At 39.8% G+C, this 16925-nt stretch overlaps 1 protein-coding gene across 1 annotated transcript in view; it reads left to right on the top strand.

Moving 5' to 3' along the window:
- The first annotated feature begins 4396 nt into the window (after nucleotides 1-4396).
- The window catches only part of LOC145414429 (intersectin-1-like), an 84763-nt gene continuing 72234 nt past the window's right edge, over nucleotides 4397-16925 (top strand). Inside the window, exons 1-10 of the mRNA XM_080283981.1 lie at nucleotides 4397-4506; nucleotides 5699-5866; nucleotides 6629-6843; nucleotides 7800-7914; nucleotides 8747-8905; nucleotides 10128-10266; nucleotides 10564-10718; nucleotides 11047-11206; nucleotides 13166-13291; nucleotides 15754-16228. Of these exons, the coding sequence (XP_080140107.1) occupies nucleotides 5769-5866; nucleotides 6629-6843; nucleotides 7800-7914; nucleotides 8747-8905; nucleotides 10128-10266; nucleotides 10564-10718; nucleotides 11047-11206; nucleotides 13166-13291; nucleotides 15754-16228 (1642 nt within the window). The 5' untranslated portion in view covers nucleotides 4397-4506; nucleotides 5699-5768. The remainder of the gene's footprint in view (nucleotides 4507-5698; nucleotides 5867-6628; nucleotides 6844-7799; nucleotides 7915-8746; nucleotides 8906-10127; nucleotides 10267-10563; nucleotides 10719-11046; nucleotides 11207-13165; nucleotides 13292-15753; nucleotides 16229-16925) is intronic.

The following is a 16925-nucleotide window of genomic DNA, read 5'->3' as shown; positions in this document are numbered from 1 at the left end:
CTGATGCCACCACTGCCAAACATGTGAACCTTGAGGTCTGTGATTGGGTTGAAGTGTTATGTGTGTGTTGCCTCCTTGACACTGGCTTATGTTGCTTCAGCTGCAGCCCCTCCTGGCCCCGCAGCAGCAGTAACAGCAGCAGCAGCAGCAGACGCACATGCTGCACCCGCTGCTGCCCCGCCTGAGAGTAAGTGCTGCTGAGCCATTGCTCTGCCTCTGCTGCACCGTATACTCTTGTGAATCAGGAGGTGGACATGTTGAACCCTGGGCAGTGTTTATTTCACCAGTCTTGACTGTACAGCACTAGTTTTATATTTATGTTTGTAATGGACTGTGTTAAGACTTGCATGTTTGGATGTACTATATTTTTTACTTCATTTGGTGTGCAGGCAAGACTTAGGGTCATATTCTAAGTGGCTTTGGAGATTTCTTAACATCTGTTCCCTAGCAGTTTATTTTGCACATATCACCTCTGTACCCTCTTGAATGTTGTTGATGCAAAGAATGATGTGAATAAGTACAAGGGAATGTAAAGGTGTAATATGCATAATACATCATTCAGGAAGAGGTGGAACAAAACCTCCTATGTCACTTAGATTATGTACTTCAATGTCACTGTGCTATTTGAAACCCCATTACAGTGGTTGTGAAATTTTAAGCACTGAACCACAAACACCATGTTGGTATTTTGAGCAGTGCTTGTTATTTGTCTGTATTTATTTTGTTTCTTATGTTTATTGTTGCTTCAGTGATTCCACCAAAATTCACTATTTTGTTTGTATGATGCAGTTTGTCTAATTTTTGTCGTATGTTATGTATAGTATGAAAGACATGTAAAATGTTGTAGACAAATTTTTGATAATCTTTCCACTTAAAATACATTAGTCAAAGGAAGAACCCTGGTGAGCAGTCAAGGGTCCTTGTACAATTCATTGGTCCCTTGGTTAACATGACTCTTATTGTGGAAAGCTATTATTTTCACCAAAATGGCATCTGGTAATTATTGGAAAACCATAATAAAAGCTCACCTGCTGTTGGCCACTTAGCCAAAGTCACCCTTTTCTCATATATCTCAGGCACAAATACGCTGAACACCTTGCCTTCACAAAAATTGTGTAACATTGTATGTACATCACTGTACTGTAGTTATATAAATGTAAAACACACACACACACACACACACACACACACACACACACACACACACAATGGAGTGACATCATCCATGCCTCAGACTGAAAGTGATAGCACGTGGTGTTAATGTTGTAGTTGCTTTTAACTGTATTTATTGAATAAGAGTCACAATTTCACTTCCCTTCCAAATGAAAAGCACTTAAAAACAACATGTTAATTGAGAGACCACTGTGTTCCTGTACTTAAGTTTTGTGTATCCATGTGGAGTACAAAATAAATACCTATCAGAGAGTTGTAGGTACGGATGAAATGGTGGAAAACATGATATTAACATTACAGTACTTCAGATAATAACTTGGTGCAAATGAGATTCTTTATGATCATACATTGTGAGCAGAATAGTATTTACAGTGTCATCATATCAATTGTGTTTCCCAGTTTATTGTATTTTAGAGTGTGTTACCTTTACAAATGATGAATCATGAATTCCACCAGCTATTGTATAGTTATGTAAAACACATGATACTAGTGCTTATGTATGCTGTGCTCACTAGATCACATAGTACTTTTGTGATATTAGTGACATCTGAACAAAAGTTCTCATGTTCAGTGTTTTTTTCTTTCTTTCATTTTTTAATGCAGTTACTGTACTGTCAAATCCTACAGCATTTTTATGTTCATTTTCATTTGGTTGACCACCAGCACATATGCACTTTTATTAAAGGTAGTGTGTGTGTGTGTGTTGCAGGTGGTGTGATGGCAGGAGCATCCCCAGTCAGACCTATGCAGCCAGTTGTACCAGGTTTGTCTGCCTTGCCACCTTTATATCTGTCATATCACCTCTACCACGTGTCCACCTTCTTTATTGGGATTTTTACTGAGCATGTCTTCCATTGTTATCTTGTCCTTTTATAGGTGATTTAGGTGCTGGCACTGATGTGACTGCCAGGTGATACACATATATCCCTCAACTACCCCTATTCCCCCCAAAGGAATATGCTGGCCTGCAGAAGAAATGCAGCTTCAACCTATGGTCCATTGTCTTCACATCCAGATGAGGCTTTGGCCACAATAGCGGCAGCAAAAATAACAACAAAAACAGTAGTATCAACAGAACAGCAAACTTGAAGACTTAACATAGTGTAGAAGTTATAGTAGTGGGAATCAGCACATTTTATAATGTTAATTTATATATTTGTAGTATTTACTTACTGTATACAACAAGCTGTAATCAGCATAAAACAGATGGAACAAAATTTGACTTGTTGTATTTAACAGGAAATTATCTGATGGACTAAGCTACAGTTGGAAATTATTAATCTTTAGCCCCCCTCAGTCCATTGACATATTTTATGGTATTGGTGATATCTCCTGATGATTGTACTTAGCTTTGTTGTGAAGGTTAAGTGAGGCTGTGTGTAAATGTAATATGTGTATGTAATGATGCTATATGTATCTGTTGTCAAAAAACTCTGAAAGTCTCTCCCAAGCTAATTAAAATCATCTGTATCAAAATAAAGTTGAGAAATATATCATTGGAGAGAAGGGTTCAACCATCCCTAAATGGCCAAAGCTGAGTCAGAGATTGATTTGTGACTTGCTGCAATATTCTGATGAAGTTAAGAGGCTTTCTAGCACCTGTTCCTTAGTGACTTATTTTTGCTTATTGCACCTTAATATTGTTTTGTGAGTTATGTTGTTGCAATATCAGCATACTGTACTGTAGTAACATACAAAAGCATATTGAGGTGCATTGTACAGAATGAATCATCATGGAAAAGGCATTACAAATATCCAAAGTCACTTGGGCCCATAGAAGATTCTTATCAGGTTAGGAGGCTTTGTATCACCTCATCTTTTGTGATATATTTTACTCATTTTTGCCCAAGTACAGTGGAGTCTCTTTTATCCGAAATTCTTTTAACTGCAATATGCCATTAACCATAAGTTTTACTAAAACGTTCTAATTTCGGTTAACCGCGAAAATCTGAAATTTATCTGAAAATTCAAACACAGCGGGCATGTTTCGCTCCACTGGCATTAGTTTACAGTTGCTCCGCTAGTCACTAGAGCGAGCGTTGGTTGCGCCAGCCCCCATCCACCACCTCAGAAGATTTGGATGATGTGGGAGATGATGTGGATGATGTGGAAATGATTGAATAAGGAAACAGAAAATATGAAAAAACAATTAGGTTTAAGACTTTTTTTGTTCGAATTGCTTACAGTGAATTACGTAATTGTTTTGGTGAAGGTTTATTTAAGTTTATTTGAGTGAAGATTTATTTAAGTTGGCAGTTTTTATTACGGTTACAAAAGTGCAGTTACATGCGTAGTTACTACAGTGTATTAAGTGTTTTGGTGATGGTTGAGTGGCTTTTGGGGTGCTGGTGGTGGTATGGGCTAGACGTCGCCAGAATTGGGTGATGGGTGCGTACAGTACTGTTTCCTTGTATCCTACATATTATTACAGAATCTTTTATCCGAAAAAAATGATTAAACAAAACTTTGAAAGTCCCATGATTTTTGGATAAAAGAGACTCCACTGTATTTCATTGTAGGTTTGGCATAGACTGTGTAAATAACCGAGCTATAGGAGAACATTAATGCGCCATATGCAGAAATAAATTGATATGGAAGAGGTGCTGCATAACCTCCATAAGTGACAAGACTACAGACCCCAGAATATGATCCTTATTGTGCATGCAGGTGGAGTGCCACTGCCTGGCATGGCCCCTAGGATGGCCACACAGCCCATGGTTCCCCTCGGATCTGCTGCTCCTGTTGCCTCAACTGCCCCCATGGCTCCCATGGTACCTCCATCTGTTTCTACGGCTCCTGTGGTACCCATGGTACCTGCTTCAGTGGCTGGGGCTCCCATGGCTCCAGTGGTACCTACTTCTGGTGTAGCTGCCATGGCTTCGATGGTACCTGCTACCTCAGTGGCTCCCATGGCTCCTATGGTACCCACTGGTGGTGGTGCCCCCATGGTGGCTTCAGTTGCTCAGCCACTTCAACCTACTGCCATCACTCAAGCCCAGGTATGATGGCACAGCAGTATTTATTAGCAGTCATCATGCATTTATTATCTGTACTTTGTTGTCAGTCTGTACACATGTTTTCTATTTTATAAGGTACTTGTTATCCTTAGACTTATACTGTACTTGTTATATCCAGATCATTCTGTAGACTAGTCTCCATGTGAATAAGTAGAACACCCCTGGATCTGCCTGTAGTAATTAGTTTTTGTGTGATTTTACAGATGGGAGGAGTGGTAGGTGTTGGTGGTGTGCCTGCTACTGGAGCCGTTCCTCCTGGCACTTCTGCTGCCCCAACACCTGCAGCTGTACAACGCACTGGTAGCCAGGAGTCTGGGTCAGTGATGGTGATTCTTATGGTGGCGTAAAGATATTGGAATGTAACTTAACTTTGGAGATAGAGATTATGGTTAGATTTTTATGCCAGTGATAATGATATTAGTGGTAGGTGGGGGCACTCACCATCCACTCACTCGATGTAGTGCTACTCTCGGATGCCTGCCCTTTCCTCTCTTCCATCCTTCGTTCTGTCCTTCCTTTTCTGACTTTCTTTCCTTAATTCTTTTCTCTTCCTTATGTCTACAGGTGACTCTACACTGATTGACAACCCAAATGGTTTCCTGTAAACCAAGGGAACCATTTACTACACTGGGTGGTAACCATATAACCAAATTATGGCACCTGGTGGTTTAGTGGGTAATTAAGGCGCTCCAGTCAGATTGAGCTGGCGCAGATTTATATCCAAGGGGTGGTTGGGGTTTATTGCTCATGTAATGCCACTCGGGGATGATTGAGGTTGGCCCCACTCATCTGAATGTCAGGACCAGTTTGCCTAGCCCTGGGCTCCTACGCTCCTCATGGGGCAACACTGGATTGGATGATGGATGGATGGATAATGATAATAGCTGTGCGGTATGTAGCTGATTTGTTTTATACCAGAAGAAACTAATAAATACAGTAGTATGTTGTGGTTATATAGAATTCAGTGATCCTTTGTCATGCGGTAGGAGTGAGTCTTCTTGGTTACTAATGATATCGACTCTCCAGTCTGACTACATCTGATCATCATCTGAGTTGAAAACATTATGGATCATTGTAAGGTAGAGCAGATGTGCTACGAGTATTGTGTTATAGCACATATTATCATTTGAAAGGTGGGCATTTGATCTCCCCATAGGTTTATTGGTTAATGTTAGGAAGGGCACCAAGCAGCACTGTGCTGTGCAGTACATAGGAGCAGCGCTGTAGCCTCTCACCAAGAAAAGAGTGCATGGTGAAAAAAACGTTTCATAATATACATTGATATTTCTTGTATTGTTGTTTGACTTTTACATGTGTTGTCACCTCTGTGTATTCTTATTATTTGTGTGATATAGGACTATTGTGACATTTATATGAATATTTTATTCATTTTATATAATGCTGTGCAGTATATCCTTTGTGTATAATCTTACCACACAATTACAGTTTTATCCGAGGGTTTTGTTTGTTCTCTCACTCTGCTTACTAATATCTCTTTTGTTCACCAGAGGGTCACAGACACCTGGAGATTGGGCAATACCTCAGGCCAGTAAGTTGAAGTATACCCAAGTGTTCAACATGTCCGATAGAGCAAAATCAGGCTACCTCTCTGGTGTCCAGGCCAGGAACATCCTTATACAGTCTCATCTGCCACAACAGGCGCTTGCCCAGATTTGGTAAGCCACACCCACGTCTGTTATTAGTTTATACCCTACCAAGTTTGGTAACTATCCGCACAATCGCCACTCTTCTGCTGGAAACTCAGGCATAAGTAAGTAGAGTCATAGTCCAAGGTGAAACTTACATTGTTACAAATCTTATACACCTTAATTTTTTTTTTTTCTCCCAAACAGTTTCCAGCAACTGTTAAGAGATAATTAGCTGTTTTTATTGGAACTGGTTTTGATAATCTGACCTGGTCTTGGTCCTTTTAAACCTTCTGTCTTGGCTTTTGCTGAATATAACCCTTCTCTTCATATTCCCGATATTCTTACTGTAACTTAATTCAGCCAGACTTAACCTAATCTAATCTAGTATATGATTTCATCCCTACTTACGAACATGATTGGTTCCCAGAACCATTTTATAGCATTCGATTGTAACTAATATTTGAGGCCAAATATTGTACATAAAGTCCATGGGCAAACACTATGAACACAGGTAGAGACTTAAACACTTGTACCATTTTTTAAGACCCGGTAGTTGCTCAGGGTTATTAAGTTAATGAGCTATAATACAGTAATACATTACATTAATACGATACTGTATTTCGTAGATGTAGTTAATAACTTGGTAACTGCTTCTCGAAAAAGTTTGTATCCAAAATTTGTAGCTTGAAAGTTTGTAAGGAGGAGTGCAACTTTCTTATTTTCAGGTTAAATTTAGTCTGTGGTAGCCTTATGTCAGCCTCTGGCATTAATGCATTATCACTTGATCAGGGCTTTGTCAGATGTGGACAACGATGGTCGCCTGTCATGCGAAGAGTTTGTCTTGGCAATGTTTTTATGTGAATCAGCCAAGGCAGGGAAAAAGCTACCCACAGTTCTTCCTGCAGAACTCATCCCCCCAACCAATCGCCGTCAACGAGCCTCCAGCATCCACTCAGGTGGATCTGGAGGAACACCGGTTGCAGATGTGCTTGCTGGTTCTGATAGTATGTTTATATAGTTAATTTCTTATTTGAAATTATTCATTTATTCACTTATTATAAGTGGCATAGGTGGCATGGGGGGCTTTGTAGCATCGCTTCCTTAATGAGTTCCTTTATAAGTTATTTTGTATGTTATGTACACCATTACATTCACCTTTATGTATATAAATATAATTTTTATATAACATAGTTTTCATCATTATTATACATGAGAATACTGAGATGTAATGTGCAAAATAAATCAATAAGGAAGCGATCATCTCCAAAGCCTCTTAGAATACAAACCATAAAATTTCTTCACCATTAACCTGCTGATAAATTAACACCTATTCTTTATTTAATACATTATTTCTCATGATTGATAGCAATGTCATACAGTAAAAAATGAGTGTTTGTTGTGCTTTTAACCCTTCAGTTATTTTGTACAGTTGTGAACATACAGTAAATACTGGCATATTCCACAATGATTGGACACGAAGAGGCACTCTCGAAACCTAGTGATTAGATCATTTTCCGGGCAATTTCTCTAAATGCTCAGAGTGTCACTGTGGTTCACCTAAAATGTGAAATGATATTGTCTGTAGTACCTTTAGCAAGTTGTTCAGTAATATGCCATTCTTTGTTTCATAAATAGATGAAATTTTAAACCTTATTATTTTATGATATTCGCAGGACCTAATAGAAATTCCTGTTAAGTGCCGATAGTAAAATTATGTATTGTGTATCAAAGTATACATTGTTTTTCTGCTCAGTATTATAGGTTCCTTCTGTATCCTTTTCCTGTATTAAACATTACTGGTACTTGCCTCTACATTTTAGATATGATCAAGGACAAGCAATTTTAGAACTTCAGGCAGAGTTAGAGTGAAGACAGAAGCCATTAAAGGTTATGTTTTAAATATTATTGGTTACGTATGTTTATTTTTGCATTATAAATGATGCTTACATTTGCTTCTCAGATACATTTGAGGACAAACGTCGTGAGAACTTTGAGAAAGGTCAGGCAGAGTTAGAGAGAAGACGGAAGGCACTGCTTGATGCCCAGCGCCGCGAGACAGAGGAACGATTGCGCAGGTATAATTGTATGCCTTCATTTGATGGAACTGAACTAGGCAGGTGCACTCTTCAGTCTGACTATGCTTTGCCATTAACTGAGCTGAAAAGAGTTAAGAATCTTTGCCAGGTTAGATGTGTTAGAGGGTTTTCAGTTTTGTGGCCACCCCTTACGGGATTAAGGCGTCTGGCAATAGATAGATGGTTTTGTATTCTCATCAGTATAGGAACGTGTGAAGCACCTCTGCCTAATCAGTATGTTTCTACAAATGGCATAGTATTTTGTCTGTAATGCTGTTTTGAAAAAGATATGAGTAGAATACAAGAGGATATTTAGGCATAAAATGAAAGTCAATTGCTAAGGAGAAAGGTGTTTGAAAACTGTTTAAGCTGATGAGGATACAGGTTTAAGAGGTGTGGCAAGGAGCAGGTAGGACCAGAGGTTGTGTTTGTAAATGATTGTATCCATTTTTTTTTATTTTTTTCATGCCTCTATAGCAGTTAATAATCATCAGGAATTAATGGGTTTATTCTATCTGGCAGGAGATGTACATCAATTTCATAAAGAGAAATACCTCCCCTTCATATACACACACACACACACACACACACACACACACAAGAAAGTATACATACATATGGTTAGGCTTTTGACATGGATCCAAGATTCTAGGGACTTGAATAATGTGCTAATGATTATCTAGTCCATTTCGTTGGGTATGTTTTTGGTAGCTGTTGTACTGTTCTTTCCCTGTTTATGGATCATATCTCATGCTCTCTCCTTAGGCAGGAAAAAAAGTCAAGATGATGGTGATAATGACGATGACGATAATGACAATGATTTGTTTGATAGGGAGCGTGAGGAGGAGAGCAAGAGAGAGAAAGCAAGATTGGAAGCAGAGCGACGGCGGCAGGAAGAGCTGGAGAGAGAAATGCAGCGGCAGCGGGAGGCTGAGGCTCAGAGGGAACAGGAACGCAAACGGCAGGAGGAGCTGAAAGAACAGGCTCGCAAGTAGGTTCCACTCCACTTTATTCTTTTCACTTTACCTTCAGCCTACAGTTCATTGGCTTCACATTCAGTTGAAGATGGGACTACACTACCGAAGCTTGTACTGCTGCCATAACTAAGCTTAAAATTTCCACATCCCCATCTTTGGACTGAGTTTAGGTGGGATTAACATCTGAACATGCTAGCCACAAAGAAGTGCTGTAAAAAGGTTGTAGAGCTATGGTATTGTGTGTTCTGTTATTGAGTATGGGAAATAAGTAGCAAAAAGAAAAAAGTCTGCCAGGTTAAAGTGAATGAATTACAGTCTGTATTCCTGCTGACTGGCTCAGAATTTTTTTGGATGTCTGTGAGTGGTAAAGACAGAATAAATGTAGATAAGAGTACAGTGATGGTTATTGAGAGAGCCAGTGACTCAGAATGTTGGTGACTGAAGAGACTTGAATTGGTGAAGATTTTAAGTATCTTGGTGTAGTGATGGAAGAGAGATAAATGTATAAAGGAAGTGAAGGGTAGTGTGGCTCATAGAAGGATAATGGTGTGTGATTAGTAACACTGAAAGCATAAACGTTCATGTGATGTAAAAGAAAAGACCAGAAAATTATATTCACGAGAGATAGGGATGGTGAATTGAGTAAAACAAAAAATAAGAGAAGCTTTTAAGACACAGTAGCTGAGTGATGAATATGCCACTGCCATACCTAGGGATTGCCAGAAACAGCAGTGTGGTGGTTGTGGTGGGGATGATGATGAGGTTATCTTTGTAGATGCCAGTATATAGTATTTGGGCATTCTTTCCCATGTACAGTATGAAGAGGTGATTCCTAGTACAGTACTGTACAGTACACTATTCTTTCAAGTTTTTATGGTACCGGTACTCTTATAAATAAACAGAGTATGCTGTACATTAATTTAATCACGAATTTAGAATAGGGCGTACATTGTGTGGTATTACTAACAACTTTCATCTTTAAGTGGATTCAGACATTGGACGCTTTAGCTAATTAACCCGTTAAGATTTGAGATGACTTCCTTTTTTAATTAATGCCATCTTATGATCATGTTATTAAATATTGTGTACAGTTTTTGAACTGGAGGGGTTAGATATAGTACTCAAGGTCACTTGTGAGTTAAATAAGTAGATCGTGATAGCAGTAATTCTTAATCTTAAAAGGGATGCCACCTAGATTCAGTGGGTGCGAGGTGTGTTGTGTTATTTCATTAATAGGGATGCAGAGCAACAACGTCAGCAAGAGTGGGAGAAGCAGCGACTACAGGAACTGATGAATGTGAGACAGCGTCAGCAAGAGAATCTTCTCTCCCTTAAAGCAAAGAACCAGTCTCTCTCAATAGAACTTTCTACTAAGGTTGGTCTTTTCTCATTTGTGTTATCTCAACAGGGTTAAGCATATTTGTAATGAACCAGTAGCCATCAGAAAGAAATGGTTATTATTATTAGCTTTATTATTTTGTTAATTATTATTATCTTTTTTCTTTGTGAAGTTTGCTGAGATATTGTGCACATACATGTGCACATCCACATACACACATACACAGACAGTGTCATTTTGGACCCTTTTGTACACTGAGGTCTGACATAGTGTACTAACTACATACTAATACCATGTAATGCAGATGTACCGTACTATATTGTGGTTTATCAGGAGGACCGTGTGAAGGAGCTGACTCAGAAGATTAGCGAAACACGTCAGGGAGTTACTGAGGTGAAGGCCACCATCGACACAATGAGGTCCACACGTGACTCCCACATGGCTGACATGAACCAACTCAAGGCACAAGCACGAGACCAGAACCAGAGGTAATGTAGACTTGTATTATAAGTAGCTTTAAGCAACGTTGGGTCTGGTTAGTACTTGGATGGGTGACCGCCTGGGAACACCAGATGCTGTTGGCATCCCTACGAGTCAAGTGGGGTTGGTGAAGGATTAGTGCCCCTCCCTGTAAAACAATTAACTCTAAGCCCTTGGCCACCCCGTCTGGGATGCATGGCATCTGGCAGTGAATGAATGAATGAAGATTATATGAAAACTCTTCCTTTGTTACACGCATGCAGTCAGAACTAGAGGTAATATAGACTCGTATTATGTGATGATGATGATGACCTAATATGAGGTCCATCCACGTAGGCTGCTGACACTGAACCAGGAGAAGGCTCGATTAAAAGCACGCAACACAGCAGCGGCAGGAGCCAGTGGGGCAGAGCAGGCGGCAGTGGATGCACTTCTCACCAGTAAGCAGATGGTGATAAAGCAGCTGCAGGAGAAAGTTGAAGAGCTGCAGAAGGAGGTATGTTAAGGGCTATCATTGTGTGTATGTACGTGGCAGTAGTAGTTGTAATGGTAGTTGCAACCCCCAGGCTCATATGAATCTGAACTGAACAAACTGCAGGGTGATGCTTCCCCTGTTGCTGCAGTTCACCATCCTTCTTTTGGGAATAGGGAGAGAATTGAGGGACATTTGTATAACCGGACATCAAAGCCGACTGGTTACTGTATCTTGGTGCCATTGCAAGAAGGTGTCCCTCTCTAGCACCATTTCTGTAGCAGTATCAGGAAAAGGGTTACATGTGGAAGTTTTAATTGCTACAATTTGATGACATTTTTTTCTATAACTCCTCTACGATATCCTTGCCATGTCCAGATGATGTTCTCCTTAGGATAGTTTTCTGGGCTGGAAATGTTAGATGTAGCTTCCATTAGCTTTTCATTTTTAGAGGTTAGTCTTAAGTTTAATTAAATCATCTGATGGTAACAAAGAATAAAACAGAAAGTACATCATTGGTGTAAATGAGTTAACCTTTTGAGTGCTAGGAATTCTCTCAGCTAAACAGAATTGTCTGGTGTTAGCCTGCATCTAAGTGCACCAACAGCAGCTAAGGGTTAACTCCATGAATCCAGGTGACATCCCTTTAATTGTGCGAGTATTTTTGCTCATTCTAGATCATTTTATTCAGCCTCAGCCTCATGTATTAAAGGGGTTGATTAGGGCCTTTCCAGTTCAAAGAGTCTAACCTGGATAAAATTTTGTCGTGATGCCAAAAATATAGCGAAAAGGCATTATTGAATTAAAGAGGTTGTCGGAAATGTCACGTAACCCATTAGCACCGAAAGTCTCTCCTAACCTGAATAAAATTGTATGGGGAAGGCGGTGGCTGAATCGGTAGAGAGGCGGCCTGCAGTCCCAATGGACCCAGGATCGAATCCCGGCTGGGGCAGGGAACATTAAGGATTTGAATATCCTAAAAAGCAGACTTTCCTGATCTACCAGAAGACCCGCCGACATGTCATGAGAATACTCTCGCTAATACCAATACACCAGTCCTGTAAGAGACAGCCCTAGCATGTATTCAGTATGGATGGTGGGTGTTAGTGCCGAAATGGTGACATGTGGAGGTGTAGGAGGACTACTGGGCCTTGGAATAGGCCACTGCCCCCAAGTAATAGGCCCTGAAGCTTTTGCCCAGAGTCGGACACATAAAAAAAAAAAAAAAAAAAAAAAATGTGATTTAATTGCACCATAGGAGTAAAGGGATAATTTGTTTGAAATATGCCATTGGATTAGAGGGATTAATTATTTTTATGTGCATTATTGGATTAGAGGGGTTAAATAGTTTTATTTGCACCATTGGATTAGAGAGGTTAATGAGTTTTAGATAGTGTACCATTGGATTAGAAGGGTTATTCATTTTTAAGTACACCATTGGATTAGAGGGGTTAATTAGTTTTATAGGCTATGCACCATTCAATTAAAGGTGTTAATGAGTTCCAAATATTTCATTGAATTAGTGGGGTTAATTATTTTTCAATACACCATTGGATTAGAGGGGTTAATGAGTATTAAATACACCATTGGAGTTGAAGGGTTAATTTTATATGCACCCATATATTAGAGGGTTATTTAGTTTTGAGTACCTGTACACCAAGGCTATTTAACTGGTGGCCCATGGGCTAAATCTGGCCCTCAAGTCATTTTTCATTGGCCCATTGACAGACTCAGAAGAATCCAAATAAGCAAGCAGAAAACAAAAATTTCTTTTTATTTATTTGCTTAGTGGAAAATGTAAAAGCAAATTATATATGAATTTTTTGTTTTGTTTTATGTATAAGTGTTTAGATAGAGGAAAAACTGGAGCTAAAATATGCCCCTTCTCTCAATCTGAGTTTCATAATCCAGCCCTACTTCTAAAGTACTTGAATAGCCCTGCTGACATCATTGGATTAGAGGGGTTGTCCTGATTTCTTGCAGCTGTCAGGGAAGGAGGAAGATGTCAACAATAACATCAGTGACCTGTCATTGATGAAGGATGACATGAAGGCGACAGCTGAGCGATGTGCAGAGATCTACGTAGAGTTTGCTAAAAAACGGAAAGAGGTACAGTACGGTGTTACAGCCTTCTGATTTTATCTTTCACTCCTGGTTTGCAGTAAAGGTTTAATGTCTCTTCCCAGCTGCCTGTATTTTTGCACTGTTTCAATCAAGCACTATAATATCTACTCTTTCAGTGTTTTTCATCATTCAGTTTCAGCTTTATTGCACTTGCAAATAATTGGACATTAGTACTGTAATAGTGTATTACATTAAAACTGTTCATCTCACATTTTCTTTATGCATTTGTGTGTGGGTTAATTAGTCAGGAATTGCCGGGAACACTGTTAGCTACAGTACAGTAAAACCTCAAAAAGTTGACCCTGCAGAAGGCGGAATTTCCGGTAAGTCAAACTCTGACCGTGGTGTGACTTAATGTTTACTCAGAGGATTACATTTTAGTTTCTTATATTCCAAGTGCGACATTTTAGTTTATTATATTCCAAGTGTTACGTTTTAGTTTAATTGATCGTCAAGTGAAGTAAATAAGTGCAGAACTTTACATAATTAAGTTACTGTTGCACCCTCCACCTATGCAACCTCCTATCCTAGCCTAGCCTATGGCATGCACCGATTTGTTTTTACAGTTAGGAGTGACTTTTTTTTTTTTTTTTTTTTTTTTTTTTTTTTTTTTCAGTCGATTGTGTAGTAACCATTAGACATATGAGAGTGAAATATAAATTTTCTGGTGTGTAAAATCAAGCTCTTCAAATCTATAAGACTAAAATTTACTTTGGTGCATTTCTCTCTCTCTCTCTCTTGCGAGGGGTAGCAATTTTTATTTTTGTCGTTCTTTGACGGCCAATAATGCAGTGACTGTAAGTCATATGAGAGTGAAACATACATTTTCAGGTGTGTAAATTCAAGCTCTTGAAACCTGTAAAAAAAATTTCCCCTTGGTGAAAAATTAAAAATCGACACCTTTTTGCAGGTGTGGGGATAGGGGGACTGGGAGATTTGTGGTCTTTAGGAGTTAATGAACTTGGACTTACTGTATCTTAAGGGAACCAAATTATTTCATCTCTAACAGAATGCAGAAAATGTTTGACTTAGCACCAGTCAGAATTGAGAAAATCAGGAAAATACATAGTAATACAGTATCAGTAGAGCATCCAAGTTAATCCCTCTTCTGACATATCCCAACCCATCTCAGATCCTTCCAGATCCCATTTAATGCCCTTATAAAGCTTGTTTTGCTTGTTATGCTTTTATTTTTCCCCATTGTATCTCCCTACGTGTCAGGTGGGGTTGGTGGAGGATTAGTGCCCCTCCCTGTAAAACAATTATCTCTAAGCCTTTGGCCACCCTGTTTGGGATACATGGCGTCTGGCAATGAATGAAAAAAACGTAATATACTGTGAAATGGCTTTGATTTGTTATATGTATCAATATAGGTTGTATTAGAAATTTTATTGTAATATGTTTCTCTTGCTTTATTAATTGAGTTTGTGCCGTATATGTGTTGCTGTTCGCCAGAATATGCCAGATAGGACTGGGAGACATAACGGTCAACTCTGTGCCTATGGATCCGGTTTCCTCTAAAATATAAACAGAAAATGTACCGAATGCAGTTTTACCAGTTGTGGATTGTATTCTGGCCAGATGTAGCTTATAAAGGGCTTCAGTTCAAGGATTAGGTGGGATTTATTGCTTGTGTAATGCAATTTAGGGGTGCACAACTGGTCATTCGTGCCTTAAATGTCTGCAGGGAGTAATGTAACCCTGGACTCCTACTCTCCTAATGGGACAATAGAGGTGTTACACTACTAGCATGTGCTTGGTATGAGTTATCTGCATGTGGTAAGGGCAGTCTGTACAGTTAGATGAGCAGAATCAGTTCCAGTGATGTATTTATAGTGGAGATTGTTTTAAGTTCCCTGTTGTTGGCTACTTTGGGTGTGTCGTATATACTAAATGTATGACCATACAGAAGAGCACGGTAAAAGTTATAATTGCAATTGTACCCCCAGGTTCGTCTGAACTTAAACATGCTGGACTGTAGGCTGAAGTCACCCTTCTCTTTTACCATCCCCCTTTTGGGAGACAGGGATGGAGTTGAAGGCATCAGAGCTGTATGGTTATATTGGTGCCACTGCATGACGATGTCGCTGTCCAGCATCCAGTATCATCTACATTCCAAATACAGTACTATTCATTTAGTCCTTATTAACATCAAGGATGTGTTCGAAAATATCAGTTTTTTTCCATACATTTGTTATTGTAACACAAATCAGCTTTATAGGTGGCGAAGGAAGTCTAGTAGGCAGTTTTCTGAATTTACTGTACACTCGGTAGAAAAAATGAAATTAGAATGAGAACTTACTGTACCACTCTATAGTTACATAGTTACAGAAGCTTCAGTAATGCTTCTTTCAGATGTGTAGTTAATTTAATGGTTACAGAAGTGTCAGTAATACTTCTTATATCAGTGTATGAGTACAAGAGGCTTGAAGTGTGTTGTGTCACAGGTGCTGGCACTGCGAGAGAAGCTGCTGAACCCCGACGCAGCGTGGGGTGACAAAGCGGCATCGTCTTGGGCAGGTAAAGGGTTTGGCGAGGCAGGGGCTGGAGGCTGGGGGAGTGCATGGCCGCCCCCTGCTGCTAATGCATGGCCCAGTAGCAGTGCCGATGGTAGTGCCGCCAGTAGTACACAATCGGCGCCCCCTCCAGCCCGCCCCCCGCCCCCATCATCATCCGCCCACACAGCGACTCGCACCGGGGAGAAGCAGCCAACATCACCCCCGGCTGCTGCTCGAGACTTCAAGGACCAGAATTCAGCTGGTCAGGGCTGGGGAGTCAACCATACCACACCCTCCTCCTCCTCCTCAACCACCACCACTACCACCACACCCCCTTGGGCCGCCTTCACCACAACCACCTCCACTACCACCACCACCACAACCACCACCACCCAATCATCCACCACTTCCACCACACTGCCAGGTATACCTCTCCTATCACACACACCCACAACCACCTTTCTTCATTTAAAATGGTCACACTGCTTGAATCTTTCACAGGATGTTTATGTCGCATCTTATTCCTGCCGACTAGTACTGTCTTCTGTATTAACTTCTTTTTCCAACCAAAAATTCTTACAAAATTTTATGCTGTGTATCATAAAGATTTCTGGTCACTGTTTCTACTCAGACCATCATTAATTTATCAATATTAGTCTCTATACAGGTATGTTATCAGAGTCTTCGTACTGTAATCCGTGTTCAGGCTATCTCTGATGTACCAGTGGTAGTTATAAGATGTCTGGAAGACCTGTGAAAGCAGCTTGCAATGTGCATTTCAAGTTAGGCAGTTTAGAGTATGTTTCTTTTCAGTGTTTCAGTTAGTGATCATTGTAACATATTGCTCAGATGAACACTGGGACAGGTAGATATTTTGTATGCATAGATTGAATTATGGAATTATTTAATGACTACCTAAATTTGATAACATTGCCATAATTGGAATAATTTAGTCAACAGTTTAATCTCTCCCTATGAATAGTGGAATTCCCTCCTCCTGAATTTCCTATCTTTCCCCCCCTGAGAAACTGTAAGTAATTATATTAACTGTGAGCTGAATATGTTGCACAAACGTTTAACCTTAGAGGAAGTAGCAGTTAGTACTCATTAAACACAGCAGA

Source organism: Coenobita brevimanus, chromosome 13, assembly GCF_032717465.1.
Source record: "Coenobita brevimanus isolate Jiangsu-jjx chromosome 13, ASM3271746v2, whole genome shotgun sequence".
NCBI lineage: Eukaryota > Metazoa > Arthropoda > Malacostraca > Decapoda > Coenobitidae > Coenobita > Coenobita brevimanus.
Note: the sequence above shows the minus strand (reverse complement) of the source record. Positions and strands in the feature narration are given on the sequence as shown.